This window comes from Mauremys mutica, chromosome 3 (genome assembly GCF_020497125.1).
Source record: "Mauremys mutica isolate MM-2020 ecotype Southern chromosome 3, ASM2049712v1, whole genome shotgun sequence".
NCBI classification, from domain to species: domain Eukaryota; kingdom Metazoa; phylum Chordata; order Testudines; family Geoemydidae; genus Mauremys; species Mauremys mutica.
In genome coordinates, this window is record NC_059074.1 from 161,289,680 (window position 1) to 161,309,074 (window position 19,395).

A 19,395-nucleotide genomic window follows, 5' to 3' on the forward strand; every position below is an offset into this window, starting at 1 on the left:
AAGGCGTTTCTCTCTCTCCCGGGGAGGGTTGGAATGTTGGGCGCTCCCGGGGCTGCAGGGAATATTGTGCACATGAAATCACCCATGCGTGTCCTCTGGATGGGTCAGCTGAATGGTGCTGCTGCCAAGCCTTGCAAAGGGTGAACTTTAGGACCCAGAAGGTTTTGGAGGCATAGGAGGGTTATTGGGTGAAAAGGAAGGAGCAGCCAGGGTACTGCACAGAGGAAGTAGTCTGCTTTCGTTGCTGACGGCTGAGCCACAGGTATTTTACTCTTTATCCACGGTCTGTGTTTCATATTTGCTAGTTACAGATGTGTCAGCATGTGAAAGTTATAACTGGGGAGGAAAATTTCCAGGATTAGGAGGGATTTCTGGTGGGACAACAAAGGAAAAAAATGGCTTGAAAGACAGGTAAATGTTTTCATTAACCGAGTTGTCGTGTATCCACGAGTCTTGTGATTTTAAGGGGTTCTGTCTATTCTAATTCTGTTAATCGTACAAGTTAGAGTAGTCAATGCACATAAGTATGAGATTTTTAAGCAAGGATCTCATCTGGAAAAGCACAAGACAGAAATAATTTCAGTTGCTTTATTTGCATTTGTATGTGGGGCAAAGGAATTACTTTAAGGGGCAAGTTCCTTGCTGTTTAAAAATAAAGGTAAAACTATGTTAGATCAATTAAAAGTGATTAAAAACAACCTAAAATAAATATTTTTAAAAGTTCAATCTAAGATATTTTTCCTCAATCATCTTTTTGCACTCGTTTGTTATTGTAGAACTGCTCATGAGTGGAAGGCTGTTGCTGATTTTTTTATTATTATTATTATTATTTTTTTTTTAAACAATCATTTTAAAGGGATGGGGGAAAATTGAAGGAATTTATTTTGATAGTGGAGAAGCAAACCATCTATACATTACATAGATTTTGAAAGCATAAAAGGAAAAAACTAAGTTACGGGCTACTACCTTTGGTAGTGTCTCTTTAAACACATGCAGTTTATTGCTCAATTGAAGCAAAGCTGAAATGGATATTGCTGAGAACAAGGAAGAGGGTAAAAAAAGGAACCAGCCACACCCTACAAAGTAGGATTTTTGTTCTCTCTTATAACACAGCCAGTTACTTTAGTGGATGTAACAAGAATGAGATACATCTGAGCATATGGTGGGTTTGCCATCCAAAAGCCATATCTACAGATTTTTCAAAATTTTTACAAAATTTACAGTTTTATAAAATTAAGCCCTAATATTGCAGACACACCATTATTAGCCCAATGAGACTACTCACAGAAGTACAGTTAAGCACGTGCATAGGAGTGTCGAGGCTTTGGGCTTTATGCATGTGTGTCACTACCACTGCAACTGAAGTTATGTTAACACAGTGAGAGCCTTTGGCCCGGTCTGCGCAGGCAAATACACACATTTAACTAAAAGTGTATTTTTTACATCAGTTCAATTAAACCAGTGCAAAACTTAAAGTGATTTGAACATCCCTGTTAAGCCTGGCATATGTTGGTTTATCTTGTGTCAGTAAATTTATGGATGCAAGCAAAACTGATACAAGTGGTTTTGTGTGTTTGAGCAGTGTTGGTCCCAGGATATGTGAGACAAGGTGGATGAGGTAATATCTTTTACTGGATCAGCTTTTTGTCCTTTCCACCAACAACTTTCAGGCTTCACACAGCTCTTCCTCAGATCTGGAAAAGGTAACCAAGGTGTCACAGCTAAACACAAGGTGGGACAGATTGTTAAGCATAAGAAGTTAACAAGTGTTGGGGGAGACCGATTAAAATGAAGTGGGCAATTAATTCCCTGGCAGTTGTAGGACAAAGTTGGGTTAGTAAGCTACAAAGGGCTAGTCTACACTAGAAGTGCTACAGTGGCACAGCTGCAGCCTGTCTGGGGAAGATACTTTATTTATTTACTTTATTTATCCCGTCAGCATGATAAAACCACCCCCATGAGAGGTGGTAGCTACATTGGCAGGAGAAGCTCTCCTGCCGATATAGTGCAACATAGCACTGTCCACACTGGCACTTAGGTCGGTGTAACTTACATCACTCAGGGGAGTGGCTTATTCACACCGCAGAGCGACATAAGTTAAATTAACATAAGTACTAGTGTTACAAGCCCAGAGTGTTGTAATGAGCCATAAAACCAGTGTCTGTGTTAAGCCCAGGGTTTTTAGTGTCCAGCAGTTACGAATTTCAGTTCCCAGGCTCATCTTTTGAAGGTGTTGTGAAAGTTTCGTTTGAAGATGAGGGCTGAGAGTTTAGATATGGAGTGATCATTTTGTGAAAAGTGTTTGCCTAGAGGTGATGGTGTTTTTTGTCTCATTTTTCTGTGTGAGTTCATTTGAGAGCACAGCGATTGTCTGATTTCACCCATATAGCTGTGGCTGCACCACTACTACAACACACGCACATCCCCCACAACACACCTTTCAAGATCCTTGGGTCCAACTCATGCCTATCCCAACATGTGGTGTACCTCATCCAACACATCAAATGCCCTAACAACAACTATATGGGTGAATAAATAATCCATAGCCACAATTCATGATGCACCTAAGTCCTTTGATTCTGATGAACCTAACTATGTAAGACTGGTGCCATGGAGCAAAATTATTCCTGACCCAAGTTACTGATCATTTTCTTTGTAAATTCATTTTAGCTAATCAACTGTAGCTGCTATTCTTAATAATGGAGATACCTAATCGGTGTTGTAAAGGTTACTGAGTGACAAATGACCTTATTAAAAAACAATACAAACTCATTAAAACATATTTATTCCTCGAAGCTTTTCAGCAAGAATCCACTAGAGAGAGATTTAAAGAGAAAGGAAATCATTACCACTCCTTTGAGACTGCTCCTTCATTTCAGTTCTGTATGTGGTGTATTATGTCTTTCAGATGTACTGTCTGTGTAACTTTAGGGCCCACTTCTGCAAGGTGCTATGTGTGGGGAGACTCCTATGCCCACACAGAGCTCACTTAATTCAATGGAACTCCAAGATCACGGCCTCAGACAATGAGCTCCTTGCAATAGTCGCTTTGACTTCTTGTATGTTTTCCATAGTACTAGATGCAGTAAGAGAGCTCAGTAAATAATAATATTTGCATCAATAATATCCTGTGACAGTGAGTGCTACGTGTCACATATGTAAAAAATTGACATTGTAGCCATTTTATAGATATTAATTTTAGTTACCAAAGGCTTCAAGTCCCATAGATCTAATTCTCAATAGCAGCTGCAAAGGGAGCCAGACTTTAGCCTCAGTCATTCTGACCACATCTTCCAGCTAAATACCCTCCAAAGTCAAATGTATGTGAGATTAGTAATAATAGTTTAGTATTACATCTTTAACAGTTAAAAGAGGCAACCCAGAGGCTTAGTAGTCATGCTCTGCAGTCCCATGTGAGACCTTTGTTAGATATGCCAAACTTGGTCTCTTGCTCTTGGGGCTGGCGATGACTGGATATGCTGTGGAGGCAGCCAATCTGGCTCTGGGGAAGGAAGCAGTTGATTAAGAAGTGACAATGACATATTCTAAAGACAGGTTTCAGAGTCCTTCTCAATCTGAGGGGTGCCTTGACAGGACTGTATCTAAAGACTGTTTGTCACTTGGAACTCAAATTGAGAGAGAACTAGGAAAAAAAGGCATTTAATTTAACAGGGTAGAATGACTTAAATCAAAGTGATGAAGGTGCCAAATGTGACTCCATATTTGAGTTTGATTTCTGTTTGTACTAAAAGTAGGCAGTCAGCCTTTCGTTATTTATGAAGATATGGCATATCATCCCTAAAGCTGCAGCACTTACTCTTTTTGCACAGAATGAATGGAATGCAAATGAGAGAGCATTGGGGGAAAAGGCACTTAAGTTGTTAAGGTGAATTAATTTAAATCAAAGTGATTTAAATAATCAATTTTAATCATAATTTAAATCAGCAAGCAGGAAACCTTGTTTTGAATTCGTACTGTTTAGTTAGTTTCCTAAAGAAAGGTTGATTCTCATTTGGCATTAAAATATGCTGATTTGGAACTAAATACAGCCTTCACGCTAAATTTGCTAACCAACGGGATATACACATACATGTGCTATATGGATACACTTTTATTTAAGCAATTATATATCTTAACACATTTCAGATGCTTAATTTTTACATTGTTTATTGTTAGAAAATGGTGAATGATGCATTTCTTATTTAACAGATTTTTTTTACTAGTGAACTGTGAATTCCACTCTGTTTGGGTGGAAATTGGAATTCAATTAAAAATGCTCCAAAATAGCATTTTTAAATTGTTTATTAGGTAAATAAAATGACCCTGATGTATTCATGTAGATGAATACATGGGGGGGCATTATCAAAACATGTTTTGACAGATTTAAAACTGATTTATTAAACAAAGGAAGTATTTTATCTGTAGTTTGTGAAATTGAACTGATTGTTTCTGGTCACCATGTCCTTCAAGACTTCAGAACTCTCATCTCCTCACACCTAGTTTTTATTCATAGATTGGAAGAGGAAAACATACTTTCCTGCTTTTCCAACTCCTATTGGTTTCTTAACTTTGAATGAACTAGTTGAACTGAACTAGTTGGATAAATGGAAGTGAAGAAAATATTCTCTTTGCATTTGCAGAAAAGGCTACTGGTGGTTGAAAGCTGGTTTAGCTATTCAACAGACTCTGGTTTCAGGTGCTTAGCCAGTGGCACCTACTAGTTCTGTGGTTTGACTTTTAAAAACTTGGCAGCAAACATGTACTGCTTAATAATTTTTATATAATTTAAATTATTTTAATTAGTTTGGGCTTTAACATAGTTGTATTCAAATTTAATTTTAAATAGATTTCTTTAAAAATGTGTTTAATTTAAATTAAAAAATCAGATTTAAAAAAAGTTGATTTTTATCCACCCACTTTGACAAAACAAGGCAATTATTATAAATGTGCTTTCCATCAAAGGATTGCAAAGTACTTTGCTGATTAATTAAACCTCACAACACCCTTATGACGCAGGTAAGTATTATTATTCGTATGTTTCAGATAAGGAAAATGATGCATAGGCACATTAAATTATTTAATCAAGTTTATACAGGAAATCAATAAGTGATCCAGGAATAGAACTCAGGAATCCTAATTCCTATTCTTCCGGTGCTTTAGCTACAAGAGCATGCCTGATCGTGTTCAAGCCAGAAGCGAAGGGCTGTAGTCTGATGTAATTTTGTCATTAATCTGGGTAATTTACATGACTCTAGGTTTCAAAATGAGAATTGCAAGTTTAGTGTTATCAGTAAAGTTATCAGACTGGGTTGGGATTTTTTGTTTTTTGTTTGGTTTTCATTTCTACATGATATTTTATTGAAATCCATAAAACTCCATATACTAGACACTTAGCATTACTAGCAGTTTCTGCTCAGGATAAACCAAGATTTAGCCAGCGCAGAAAGTAAGAAGTATCCTTTTAGTGAAGCGAGGGGGTAGGAATGTGTGTGTGGTGTGAGAGATGGAGAGGAAAGAGAGAGAATAAGGGAGGGGAATGTGGAGAACATAGATGGGAATAGGGGCAGTGAGAAGTTGAGGGTGATTGGAGATAAAAGAAATGGGAGGGAGAATGGGGAACAGGGTAACTGTGGAGAGGCAAGGAGAGAGAATGTGAGGGGAAATGGGAGGTTGCAGGAACAGGGAGGGAAGATAGAGAAACAATGCTAGTTCCTGTAACCAAGGAGCTAGGAGAGAGTAAATTCACCTACAAGAGTCATCTAGAGAAGGGCTACCACCTCTGCTTGCCTCTCATTATGCAACCCTTTTTTGCATCCATGTCACACTGTAAACTACAAAAATTACTGCCTTCCACTCTGTTAACCAAGGTCTGACTGTAGTCCTCTCTTATCCGAAGCTTTTACTATTTGAAGTGACCTCCCATCCCCAAACTTGTAATAATTTAATTGAAGTCTCCCACTTACCCAGATTAATTCAGTATCCCCTTTCCAGTCAGCTACCACAAAAGGTTTTACTTTTATATAAATAACACTCTGAACTCTACTCCTGGCGTAACCTAATCTTCCATGGGCTTCTTATTCTTCCCTTGAATGCTAATACATGAAACCCGTGATGTGTAGTATTAATTCACAAGATCGCTTTTTGATTCTCTTCAGCACTTGATATGGCTTCTTCTCCAACTGTGTTGATGCGCCTAATGGCCTCCGCGTATTCTGTTGCGCACAGAGCTGGAACAATAGTCAGAAATGTGATGGCTGGCGGAGACCTGGGCATAGTGGAGAAGGTACTTATTTTGCTTAATACTGATTATGTCTGTTAAGAACATTGAGTTAAAAACAGCCCAAGGAGTTCTTTCTGAAGATCAGACAGCTCCCGCACAATTAGGGAGAGCGGGTGCTGCGACAGACTGACAATATCCTGGCATACTTTATTGAATTAGGTTTAATACCTTTGGTGACCATTGTATTCAAAATGCAGTTGTATATGAGTTATTGTGGAGTTGTATGTAACTCCTCTAGGAGGAGGGGTTTTTTAATGTCCATCCTTTGTTGTCCATCCTCTGAAGCCACCCCCTGGAGAGGTTGGCATATATGAATTCAAACTGGATTCTCCAGGGACCAACAGACAAATTAAAAACCAGGCTATTTATCCAAAAATCCTATCTGGCTCAGGTTGTTCTTCCTGATCCAGCAAATGGACAGGACCCCTGGGTCATGGGGACCCCAGTCCTTAGGGTAGGATTGGAAGGACGGGGCCTACTGGAGCCCAATAGGGTTGCCAACTTTCTAGTTGCACAAAACCGGACACCCTAGCCCTGCCACTGCCCTGAGACCCTGCCTCTGCTTACTGCATTCCCCCTCCCTTGGTGGGTTGTTCTCCCACACCCTCACTCACTTTCACTGGGCTGGGGCAGGGGGTTGGGATGCAGGCTCTAACTGGGGATGTGGGCTCTGAGGTGGGGCCAGAAATGAGGGATTCGGAATGTGGGAGGGGGCTGCGGGTTGAGGCAGGGGGTTGGGGTGCAGGAGGGGGTGAGGGCTTTGGGCTGAGGGTGCTGGCTCTGGGGTGGGGCTGGGGATGAGGAATTTGGGGTTCAGGAGGGTGCTACTGATTTGTGGGGGGCTGAGAGTTTGGGCTCGGTTGGGGCATGGGCTTACCTCAGGCAGCTCCCGGTCAGCAGTGCAGCATGGGGGATAAGGCAGGTTGCCTGTCCTGACCCACGTGACCCAGAAGCAGCCAGGAGGTCCGGGTCCTAGGCTCCACGCACCGCTCTTGCCTGCAGGTAACATCCTCACCAGCTCCCATGGGCTGGAACCCCATCTTGGCCCCATCTCTAATCTTGTTGCAGCATTTTATATAAGATGCAATAACCAACTCTCCCCCCAGATTCCTGGTCTCCAGTTACCCAACTGACAGCAGTTTCTGGGCTGGTATATCTTACTTCAGTGATTTCTCTAAATGTTCTTACAGCTTTTCCTTTTCTGTTTCTCCTTTCCCCTAGCAGGCAATAGAGCATCCTCATTATAAAATATTTACACTTTTTTTACTGGAGTGATTTTGATTTAATGATTAGTTTTTGAATGCTTTGTTCATCCTTTCCCCCCCCCCATATGAAAGAGAAAATATATCCTATTCAGGTCTAATTGCAATTTCTTTCAATGTGCTGGTAATGTGCTTAGTTATCCTAACCACAGTAAGTTAGAGATCCAGAGCTTGGTAATGCTATCACACAATCATCTTACTCCTGGTATCATTTAATAAATGTGTGTTCTAATTCAATTACTATGACTCTTAGCATATTGTGCATTTTAAGCCTAAGAAATAGAATATGCACCAGAAGTAGGTCCTTGTTAACACACTTTTTTCTTTATGATCTTTTAATGTTATTGCCTCCCTTCTTGCTACTCTTAACTTTTTCTTTTTTAAACATAAAAGTCCCCAAAACTTTCTACTTCATGCCCCCTAATTACCCTTGTCTGTGCCCCCTCCCCCACCATTCTGGGAGATGGGGGACCCAGACGGGGGCAAGGGGGAATGAGGCTGGGGCCAAAGCTGGGGACAGGGGTGGTGCTGGGTGCCTCTCCCCCACTTGCCCTCCTGGCCCCAACTGCACCTCCCTGAATGTTCTTCCTCTTCCAACAGTTTGGAGACCTCTGGTCTAACTTGATCCCAGCCTCTTCTCTCACTTCTTTAGCATATATGACTTTACAAACAATCTTGTTTGACTCATTTTGTTGATAATGAAATATTTACCAGATACCTGCTGGTCAGAGAAATAAATCTACTAGCTAGAGGTCAGTACAAAAAAGAAGAGGGCCTACCAATGAGAACCAGGGATAATGCAATGGGGAGAAGTCCAGCTCCCCCATCCCTACCTCTTCCTTGCTGGGTTTCCTATCAGGATGCTAGTTTTCAGAGTAGCAGCCATGTTAGTCTGTATCCGCAAAAAGAACAGGAGTACTTGTGGCACCTTAGAGACTAACATTGCTGGATCATGCTAAGAGGTTCCAACTTTTTGTATTTGCTCTGGTCACTAGTGTCCCCTAAATTTGAAGCTCCACCTGTTTCCCCTTCAGGGTGTTGAAAGAGGGTTTTTCTCTCCCCATCTTTATCCCAGGCCCCTCCTGCCTGCTGTGATGGGCTGGAGATCTTTGCTACTCTACTCTTCTCCCAACCTCTGATTGGGACAGTCTTGGATAATCATTATCTGTATTACAGTAATACCTAGAGGCTCCAGCCAAGACTAGGGCTCCATTGTGCTAGGCACTGTACATTTCTAATAAGGGATATCCCTACCCTGAAGAGTATATAATCTAATATACAAGATGCCATTTTCCAAATGGGGGAACTGAGGCACGGAGAGATTAGTGATCTGCCCAAGGATCCACAGTAAATTCAAATCATTTGTGTCCCAGTCCAGGGCCTCAGTCACAAAACCAACTTTCTTTTCTTTGCTGGCAGGGAGATGGACTGGATGGCCTAAAAGGTCTCTTCTGTTTCTAACTCTTGTGATTCTGTGAACAATATCCTGACATTCTTATTCTCACTGAAGTCTGTCAATAGGAGTTTTGCATGTGCAAGGATTACAGGATTTAGACCTGTATTGGAACAGCAATACTCAACAAAAAAACTGCCAAAACAATAGAGGTCTCTTCCCCGACTCCCCACCGCCCAATAATCATATAAGGCCAAATACTACAAAATAAGAACAATGTCAGGGGGATTATTTTAGTAAATGGGGAAAGTTATAATGATAATCACATCTTGTTTGATATTAGTTCAAAAACTATGCACAACAGGCAAAATGCTAACTTGCACTTTAGCAGCCTGGCCTTTGCTAGTCCACTATGTGAGTGATCCTTAGACTTCAGTGGTTTGTGGGGTGTGGAAAATGTCTGCAGACTATAGATAAAATGGATGTAACTTTTTTTTTTAAAACAAATTCCATATAGACTAAAAAAAAAGCTTTTCCACAAAATCACAGCCCCAATCCTGCAAAGTCTGTATCTATACATGAATAAGATTATTATTTTTGGCTTTGTGCATTGAATCAAAATTTAGTATAATTTCATTTTATTATGCTTTAACACATTTGACATGCAGGAAAATGTCATCATCCTCACCTTTTTATAGTTGTAAAAAGTTATTTTGAGTGAGCCATTTATCCCAGAAATTGTAAGTAGCTGCATTTTCCTAAGCAGTTGTGCTTCTGAATAATGCAAATTGACAACACTAACAGAAGTTATAGCAACTTCCTTCTCTTTGCCCTTCCCAAGGAACAGCTCCCTAGACATCAACATGTGCAGAATGCCACCTGTCTTCTCAGATGTATAAACATCTTCAGACAACTAATGGCTACCTAATCTTTCCACCGAAGACCTGGACCACCGCTGGGTCAGGGCTTGCGGGGCCCCTGTGGGGCCCGGGGCAAATTGCCCCACTTGCACACACACACACCCGCTCCCCGGGCAGCCCTGCTTCGGCAGCAGGTCTCAGTCCCTCCCGGAGCGAAGGACGTGCCGCTCAGTAGTGGAGCGGCACAATCCCGCTGCTGCGGCTTATTTTTTTTTTTCCCCCCTGCTTGGGGCAGCAGAAAACCTGGAGCCAGCCCTGCTTCTGCCTTTACATCCCTTTGCTTGTTCTTCACCTTTACTCTGTGTCCTTCCATACGTCAGCTCACAGCTGAAATAACAGACCTCTTCTCTGCAACTCCTGCCTCTTCAACTCTCTGTCTTTTCAGTAGCATGTGAAAACATTTTTCTCCCCTATTTATGTCTCTTAATTTCTATCGCCTTCTCTTATGTTTATTTAACTTAATATACTACTTGTATGAATGTTATCATACAAAATAAGGATGTTTTGTGATGAATCCACTAAGAAGGTACAACACATGCAGCATTGGAACAAGCTTCCTCACACTGCCCTACCAGTGTATTTCACTCTTGAGACAGATAAGAGAGAGAACTCTGTCTCAATGACCTATTCAGTCCTTGGCTTCTCTCGAATTGGTTAATTGGGATGGTGATTTCTGTGACAAGGATCCTTCTCCACTAGGAACTGGATATCAATGATAAGTGCGATACAGGCCACTGTGTTGTTTTTAAAGTAGAATAATTCCTTCTCATCCTTTGCAGTGTGGACCCAATGACTTGCAGACCAAAGCCGACCGACTGGTACAAATGAGCATTTGCACTTCACTGGCACGGAAATTCCCCCGAGTGACAATCATCGGAGAGGAGGTGAGAACTCTGTTTATCTACGTTTTCAAGATGTTAATTTGCCACTTATGATTTACATTTGTCATTTGCAGGCTTAAGAGAGCCATGTGTACTCTTTACTTTTTATCTTCCCTCCCAATTACCCTTCCCTCAGCATTAGCCTCATCAGATGACTTGACAGCAAATCCAATGATTGGAAGGCAAGTCCCAAATCCCCCTCTCACGCCTGCAACCAGGCCAAGTTAACTTGGGATAAAAGTAAAGGCTGGCACATGGCTAAAACCTGGGGAGTGGCTATATCACTTTATATCTAGGAATGGAACCATGTTTGGGAGCTGCAAAGGCTCACACATAGTGCTCTCTGGCTGTTGCCTGTTTCTGTTAGTGTCTTTGTGTCCTTTTGTCAGGACCTGCCCTCTCATGATGTAGATGAGGAGTTGATTGAGGACGGTCAGTGTGAGGAAATACTGAAGAAAGCTTTTCCACCACAGTACAGCTCCATTAAAGAGGAAGAGGTAATAAACATGTTACACTTACTTTCTTATCCCTATATAGCTTATTAGTCTTATCTAAGAAAGATCCAAGAAATAAAACAGGTACACCACTACTTCGATATCACCCAATATAACACGGATTTGGATATAACGCGGTAAACCAGTGCTCTGGGTGGGGGCGGGCTGCACACTCCGGTGGATCAAAGCAACTTCAGTATAACATGGTTTCACCTATAACGCGGTAAGATTTTTTTTGGCTCCCAAGGACAGCATTATATCCAGGTAGAGGTGTAATTTTGATGTTGTCAGCTTATCTTTTGGTTTAAGTGCCACATTCAATTTAAAAAGGAAGTATTTTCAAAGTGACAGTCCTAAAAATGGAAGCCCTCTAATTATCCACAGAATGGGTGTAGCATGGGCAGCAGAACTGCAGATTTCTCTGTAATGTTCCATGAATGTGTATCAGAGCTATACTAAAGGGACCACCTTTAGGAGTGAGAGGGTAGTTTAGTTTCCATGCCCATTGAATCCTTGTATGCAGTGTTGTTGTAGTCATGTTGGTCCCAGAATATTAGAGACACAAGGTGGGCAAGGTAATGTCTGTTATTGGACAACTTCAGTTGGTGAGAGAGACAAGTTTACAGAACTCTTAGTAATCCTTGACATCTCTACTGAGATTGCAAGCATCATTGTTAATTAGTGCAAGTGGTGGTGGATTAATATTAGGTTTTAAATGTGGACGCCTTTCCATACAAAATGGACTGAGCTCACCAAATCCATATTACATAGCCAGCTGAATAGCTGGTGAAAAGTCTAATATCTCTTTACAAATCCCTGGAGCTGTCCAGTCCTATATATAATAAACATTTATGAACATTAATGTAATTTTTGTTTGCACTTTAAGTGTAAGATTTCTTAACAATTGTGAGGTTTATCCTCCTCTCGCTGCTGCTAACTAGTACTATTATACCAATAGTTTAATTTCCGTGATTTGTGATTCCTCTTGTGTTGTGTGCATTTCTTTTTTTCTTTTATTTTTTTTTTAGCTTGTCGTGTGGGTTGATCCTCTGGATGGGACCAAAGAATACACCGAAGGTTGGCTTCTCTTTTTCTTATTTGTACTGATTTGAAAAATTACTTCAGTTTAATTAAAGTAACATGAACATTTCTAGAACATTCTAGAAGCTTATCAATCTGTGGTGACCAGAGTCCATCAGAATAGATAGAAAATGTTGGGAGGGAAAGAGGTAGGTGTGCGTGTGTGCGTTAGTTAGACTGGTCATAGCACTAGAAATATACTGTAGGGAACAACCTGCAGTGACAGGGGAGGGACTAGGTGACATAATAGTTCTTTTCTATTTCTAATTTCTATAATGTGGTGATCTCCCACTTACATAGTGGCCTGAAGAACAGGAGGCCTGGAGAACCACTGAACTAGAAAAGACTGGGTTGTGAAGTAATTGAGAAGGGCCAGACTCAAAGTCGGAATTTTTTTGATTAGATGGGCATGTAAGCAGGATCCAAATGTATGTATTACAAGCCAGGAATAAGCAGAATTTCTTAAATGCTTCATATTAGAAAAAGAAAATGTCACTTAACTTTGTTGGGCAAAGAAGGATTTCCTCACTAAGTGGTTTTCCTGGCACTGTTTTGGGGGTTCTCTTGTCCACATCAACAATTTGAGCTCTGCTGAACTGACTCATGACATTTCCAGAAGCCCTCGCTGGAGTTATGCTATTTGTATATTTTCTACTAAATGCTCTGTTGGTACTTGCCTGCAGACACCCATGTACAGTGCCACAAAGTTTTCAGCTAAGAGACTTCCTTGGCAAGAAGTTTGTATAAGATTTATTTTTTAAACAGTTATGACTCCTGTAATCCTATTTCATAACTTGTATGAGATTTTATTCACATTCGGCCCCAGCTCAAACCTGGCAACATACTGCGTGCCTTCCACTACCATTAACTTCCATGGGAGTTGAGGGTATTCAACACTTCATAGGATGGGGCCTTTTCTTTTACATACATTTGCTTTGGATATGCCTTAAATGGCTTTTATTAATAGTAACCTTTAATATCGGATACATTCTCTCTCTGGCTTTTCTTTGCAAGGGGAAGGATCAATGAACTAGAGATGGAAAAGACCTAAACTTGTTTTATCCTACAATATTTGTGTCCCCATCATTCAAAACACACAGATGTTACTACTGTATTTACAGCATTCTTTTAAAACATCATAATTACTTTTATCATGGAAGTAAACTTCTTCTTTTTTGTAGAACATTGGGGTCTGTAGGCAAGTGGACTTACCCCTGCAGCGGCGCCTCCTGCTGGTCATCCATAGGAATTAGCTCTTCCAGAATCCTGGAGCACCCCCTGCAGGCTGGTGATCCGCCTTACCGCTGGCCCCCATCTCCCTCCCAGGACCCCAGTGCCCCTTTCTCTGGGTTGCTGCGCCTCTGGCAGTACCCCCACACTCTGGGTCTTCCCACCCAGGGGAACCCCCACCCACTAACCCCACCTCGCCTCAGTGTGATGCTACTGCCAGTCACCATCTAGCCCCACTCCCTGGGGCAGACTGCAGTATACGCCACTCATCACAGGCAAGGTTGGGTTAGACCTGCTGCCTCTCTCTCTAGCTGGGCTGCCCCTCTGCAGCCCCGGTACTGGTCTTAGGCCCTCACCCAGGCCCACAGCCTTGGGCTTTCCTAGGCCAGAGCTCCCCAGCTCCTGCTTCCACCCACTCACTTCCCGGAACCCAATAGGTACAAGGTCCAGTCCTTTCACGTAACCGGGCAGAGTTCCTCTGGGCGGCGTCCACTGGCTCCCTTTACGCCTTCGAGGAGCAGTGGGCGCTGTCCGGGGTTCTCTGCTCGGTGTCCCCATCAGGTTCCCTTCGTTTGACCCTTTGACAGCACTTCTGTCCCTGTTATTTCATTAGTTGTCCCCTGAAACCACTTGGTTTCCAGGTCCTGTGGATCCCCCCCTTAAGGCTGGTGGGGGAGTCCTTCAGCAATAGGTACAGGGACCAATCCTGCAAGTACTTATTAGGCTTCTCTGAAAAGTCTGCAGTGCCACTACCGTATCTTCCTGTTGCATCTTGTGATAAGCTAGACTGTGAACTCTTTGTGGCAGGGGAATTTTTTTTTTATTATTATTATTATTTTTTTTTTAATTGTGGGCCTGTGTAACATCTGGCACAATTGGCACTACTGCTTAGTACCAAGTGTTTGCCGATTCAGGCCTGTGGTTTATCTGAATGTCATTTACATAGTACTATGTAGTGATAGACTTCCTAATATTTAATGTGCATGTTGGCTCAGATTGTCAAACATGACTAGTAATTTTTGGATGCCTCAAGTTTTGAGCATCCAATTTCAGACATCTTAACAGGGTCTTATTTGTCAGAATACAGATTGCTCAGAGTATCACATTGTCTCAAGTTGGGCAACTAAAAATGAAGGCATCCACAATAACTAGTGACTTTTGACAATCTTGGCCATTATTAATATTTTCAAGTAATTGAACAAAGATAGAGGATTGTAGGTTTGCATGAGGGCTGGGTTTTTTTTTTCTTACTCCCATTTTCAATCATTACTGAATAATATTTATTACTTCTTCACAGGTCTCCTCGACCATGTAACAGTTCTTATTGGAATTGCTTATGAAGGTAAAGCAATAGCAGGAGTTATTAACCAGCCCTTCTACAACTATGAGGTAATAAATGCACTGATTTTTTGCTTGAGAGCACTAAATGATCTGTAACTATCACTTCTAGGACACATGTCTAGTTCACACACTTTCTGCTCAATGGTGCTTGATCTACACTACATACCCCACTTCACTAGCTAGAGCTAATGGTGTAATATAAGGAACTTTTGATCTGTGTGCTTCTTGATGATGATTTCTTGGAACTGAATTCCAAGGCCATGCAAATAACTGCAACAGCTCTCCACTCTTTATGGTAACAAGACATTACATGTATTGTAGCTAGGTTCTCATGTAAGTGTAAAACCCATGATATCTTGCTCCAGGCTGGTGGCTCTTTGGACGCATTGCAGAAGTGACCTGTTTAGATTCACAGGGAGATGCCAACCTGCCACTCCAGTCTGTTAGTGCGACTTGATGACTGAATCCTGGGACATCATTAAGCTGGGCCTTAAAAGGCACCAGGTATTTCTCTGGCTTTGTCTACACTATGAGCTGTGGGTGTGATTCCCCTGCATGCGTACACGTAACCACAGTAGCATGGATAGCAACAGCAGAGGCATGACTTAGCTGTCCCAAGTACATACCTACTGGTTTCGGGCGAGTTTGTACCCACCACGGCTCTCCTGTGCCTCCAGTCCCACTACCCTTTCTGTTGCAGCAACACTGCTATTTATACTCATGCTAGCTCGATCAGAACTAGTGCAAGTACATGTACGCACCCAGGGGAATCATACCCCTAGCCTGTATTATAGACGTAACCATAGTTAGTTGCAGCTGAGTTGTAGAGTGTTACCAAACCCAGTCTAATACCCCCCTCCCTCCAAAATGGGGGATTAAGAGGATTAACTATAACACCAGAATAGCAAAATTCAGGAACAGTCCAAGGACATAGACTGGGAGCTGATTAGGATTGGGCATAGCAAAGAAAAGCTCATAGTTGGTATAATACACTGAAATAACTATGAAGATACTTTTCAGTTCTGTAATATCCGATGCAAGGATTTCAAAGAGATTTACAACCGTTAATTAATGATCACAAAGACCCTATGAGGTGGATAAGGAAGAATTGTTATCCCCATTTGACAGGCAAGTGAACTAAAGCACAGGCACTTGCCCAAGGTCACACAATATGTCATTCAGTTAGCTGGGAATAGAACCCAGGAGTGCTGGCTTCCTGCCCTGGGCTTCAGTTATTAGAACTCACTTCTTTTCCATTGCCACAATTTACACTTTTACCCTCTAAAATGAATCTAATAATGAAATAAAAAGTCTCCAGCTATGCCTTTGTGTTCATATTTTTTTTAAAAATAAGTGTTATATGCTGTGGTAATGGTAAGCCTTGGTTTTTGCATCTTCTGTGTAGGCAGGAGCAGATGCCGTGCTGGGTAGGACAATATGGGGTGTCCTAGGTTTGGGTGCCTTTGGATTTCAGCTGAAAGAAGTGCCAGCTGGGAAACACATCATCACTACTACCCGTTCACACAGCAGTAAGCTGGTAAATGACTGCATTAGTGCAATGAACCCTGATAATGTGGTGAGAGTCGGAGGTGCAGGAAATAAGGTATGACAATCCAATATTTTTTCTTTGCTAGTGGTAAGATATGACATCTTTGTAAAGAGAGCAAAGAATTTAGGGCCAAATGCCATCCTTATCTCAATGGATGCAAAGGGACCCTTGGCAGTGGAACTGGTCCCCGAAGAGGTGAGGCAGGATTTGGTGGATAATATCCAGGATTTGGTGGATATTTGCTCCCCAGCTCCATAGTGTGGAATCAGTGCTCTTTGGGCTCCTTGCCCAGCAACATGCAGGGTTTATTTGGGGGAGAAGGAAAGGATGGAATATCTGTAACCACCTGAAGCTTCTGGTCCTCTTACCCAGCCCATATGAAATTGTGCAATAGGGCTAGAAAAGCCTTATGGGGATGTGAGGATGGTTTTCTCTCCATTCGCCCAGGTAGATTTCCCCAGCACCCAGCCAAGATACACGAGTTGGATGCCAAGGACTAGATTTGATTCCTATAGATTATATTTGAGTCAATGAAAAATGGATCACTTTGGATGGTAACAGCTATATGTTTTTTTCTAGACTTTTAAGATTATTAAATTTTTAAATCCTGAAGAGGAGCCTTTGAGACTCCTCTTTCCGCTGAGGACGTCAGAGTGTGTGCAGCACCAAACTGACCCAATTCTACTCCCACTGAATTCCTGTTCTATCTTGTGCATGCCTGTGGGGTCATATGAAATGACTGTCATTCTTCATCTGTAATAGATCATTCAACTGATAGAAGGCAAGGCTTCTGCTTATGTGTTTGCTAGTCCTGGGTGCAAGAAGTGGGATACGTGTGCTCCCGAGGCTATTTTACATGCTGTGGGAGGTGAGTTAACAATAATGTTCATAACTCTTTTTTGAGAGAAGTTGAAGTTACAGTAGATTTTTCTAGTGTTTATGTGAACAAGGTAGGTCATAGGATATCTTTTCATAGGACCAAGGTGAGTTCTATTGCACACATTTTTGGCAGATAACTTCTTGACCTAAAAGCCTGTATATATGTATATTTAAAAACAAAGCACCACCGTTAAGCACTGAAGACCTGATCCAAACCCCTTTGAAATCAGTGGAATGACTCCCATTGACTACAGTGGGCTTTGGTTCAGGCCCTGGTTTTACCAGTAGAAGGCAGTATAATGAATTTACCTTGTCTGCTTTTATTCAAGACCCAATACAGTGACTAATTTTGAGGTAATACACAAAATTCTTTTTAAAACATATTGGTTTTACTATTACTATTTTCCAACTGACAGCTTCCTCTGCTGCTTGTTTTCCTATACAATGAGGTCTTTTCCCAATTACTGAAATCATTCATTTATCGTCTTTATATGCTCACTGTGTGTACGGAGGGCATTTTATAATACTTCATGAACAACAAAACAGTTAGCCAAATCCTGAGGTCCTTGCTCAGAGCTGGAGGATTTGACTCCAAATTTGAATCAATCCAGTGGGTAACCCAGTAAAATCACTACCCTCCAAACAGCACAAAGCCACTTTGCCTTCGTGAAAATATAAGTTATGAAAAGGCTTGATTGAATAAATATGAATTAACTTTAGATCAGTGTTGTTGTTCGACTTTTCTGTCGTCCATCTTAGTGTAAAAGGTTTCTTCTAGCCACTAAGATCAAGTATAGTATTGGTTTAATACCATATCAGGAGATTGTATCTTGCCATTGCAAGTATAAAAGACTTGATCTTCTACATCTATCTGTAACAACTATGATTCAAAGGAAGAGAGAACCAGTAGGTGTTCTATTAGAGCAAAAATTCAGGTGCTGTGTTTAAATGAACTGGGACCAATAACACGTTCATATGTTTCTTGCAGGCAAGCTGACTGATATCCATGGAAATCCTTTTCATTATAACAAGGAGGTGAAACACATGAATTCAGCAGGGGTCCTTGCCACGTTGAGAAACTTTGACTACTATGCCAGTCGTGTTCCAGAGAGCGTTAAACAAGCCCTTGTGCCTTAAAGGAGGAAGCCAACTGTGGGGAAAAAAACATTAAAATAATATTTCAAGCTAACTGCTAAATGAGCTTGAATTTTTTTTATGAAATCTGAGCCCAGATTCATTCTGATATTGTGCTGATCAGTGATTTGTTTCAGAAATTAGTGTACAGAATGTCTAGATACACTGCTAAATCTGATTGTTTTTTGGGGGGAAACCTACAGTTGTTTCACCAGGTAACAGGTTACAGTTTTTCAATATTCACAGTAGATGTTTTTCCTTCCCTTTGAAAGTGAGGAACCCAAGGAAAGTTCTGTTCATGTGCATAGATTTTATGCAGTTATACTGTGTACATTTGTATCACATAATAATGTCACAGTCCAAATCTATTTCCTTAACTTATTTCAGGGCATGAAACCATAGCCTGAATTTGCTCAACATCTTTTGTTGCACATGGGCAGCAATACTTAGTTCACTTTATATATTGACAATAAATAATTTGTTTTGGTGGGTCCAACTGCTTATAATAAAGTTACTGTTATTGATTCTTAAGCATGACGTGCTTCCTTTTGTAAATAGCAGTTTTTGACATTTTATACCATTTTTCAGCATGTGGAAACCCCTTTTATTCTTGGTGTTTGGCTTCTCTCTGTCTGGTTTCAGTGAGGGTTTTTGTAGCAGTTAGGTTTGTGTGGGATAGTAATGAAGCAGTTTCGTTGCTACAGGAGTAAGCTGGTAAATGACTGCATTAGTGCAATGAACCCTGATAATGTGGTGAGAGTCGGAGGTGCAGGAAATAAGGTATGACAATCCAATATTTTTTTCACACATGGGCAGCTCAATTTCGATTACATATTTGATAGTTCTAGGATTTTGTAGCTGTTTCTATAGCTATCAGAACTAAGGTCTTTGCATTTCATCCTAACTCTAGAGGGTTCATATGTGTATTCATTCCTAGTCATAATTCTGTATG

The 19,395-nt window shown here is 41.2% G+C and overlaps 1 protein-coding gene across 2 annotated transcripts; it reads left to right on the plus strand.

Moving 5' to 3' along the window:
* The first annotated feature begins 13 nt into the window (after positions 1-13).
* BPNT1 (3'(2'), 5'-bisphosphate nucleotidase 1) lies at positions 14-18,972 on the plus strand. Of its 2 annotated transcripts, none has more exons than XM_045009743.1 (9): positions 14-262; positions 6,156-6,283; positions 10,635-10,739; positions 11,126-11,233; positions 12,259-12,307; positions 14,838-14,929; positions 16,287-16,484; positions 17,193-17,298; positions 18,298-18,972. In XM_045009743.1, the coding sequence occupies exons 2-9, from the start codon at positions 6,164-6,166 to the stop codon at positions 18,444-18,446; spliced, it is 927 nt and encodes a 308-aa protein (XP_044865678.1). In that variant the 5' UTR covers positions 14-262; positions 6,156-6,163; the 3' UTR covers positions 18,447-18,972. The 2 variants fall into 2 exon arrangements, with proteins under 2 accessions (XP_044865678.1, XP_044865679.1); XM_045009744.1 differs by lacking the exon at positions 14-262 and adding an exon at positions 390-411.
* Positions 18,973-19,395: the final 423 nt, after the last annotated feature.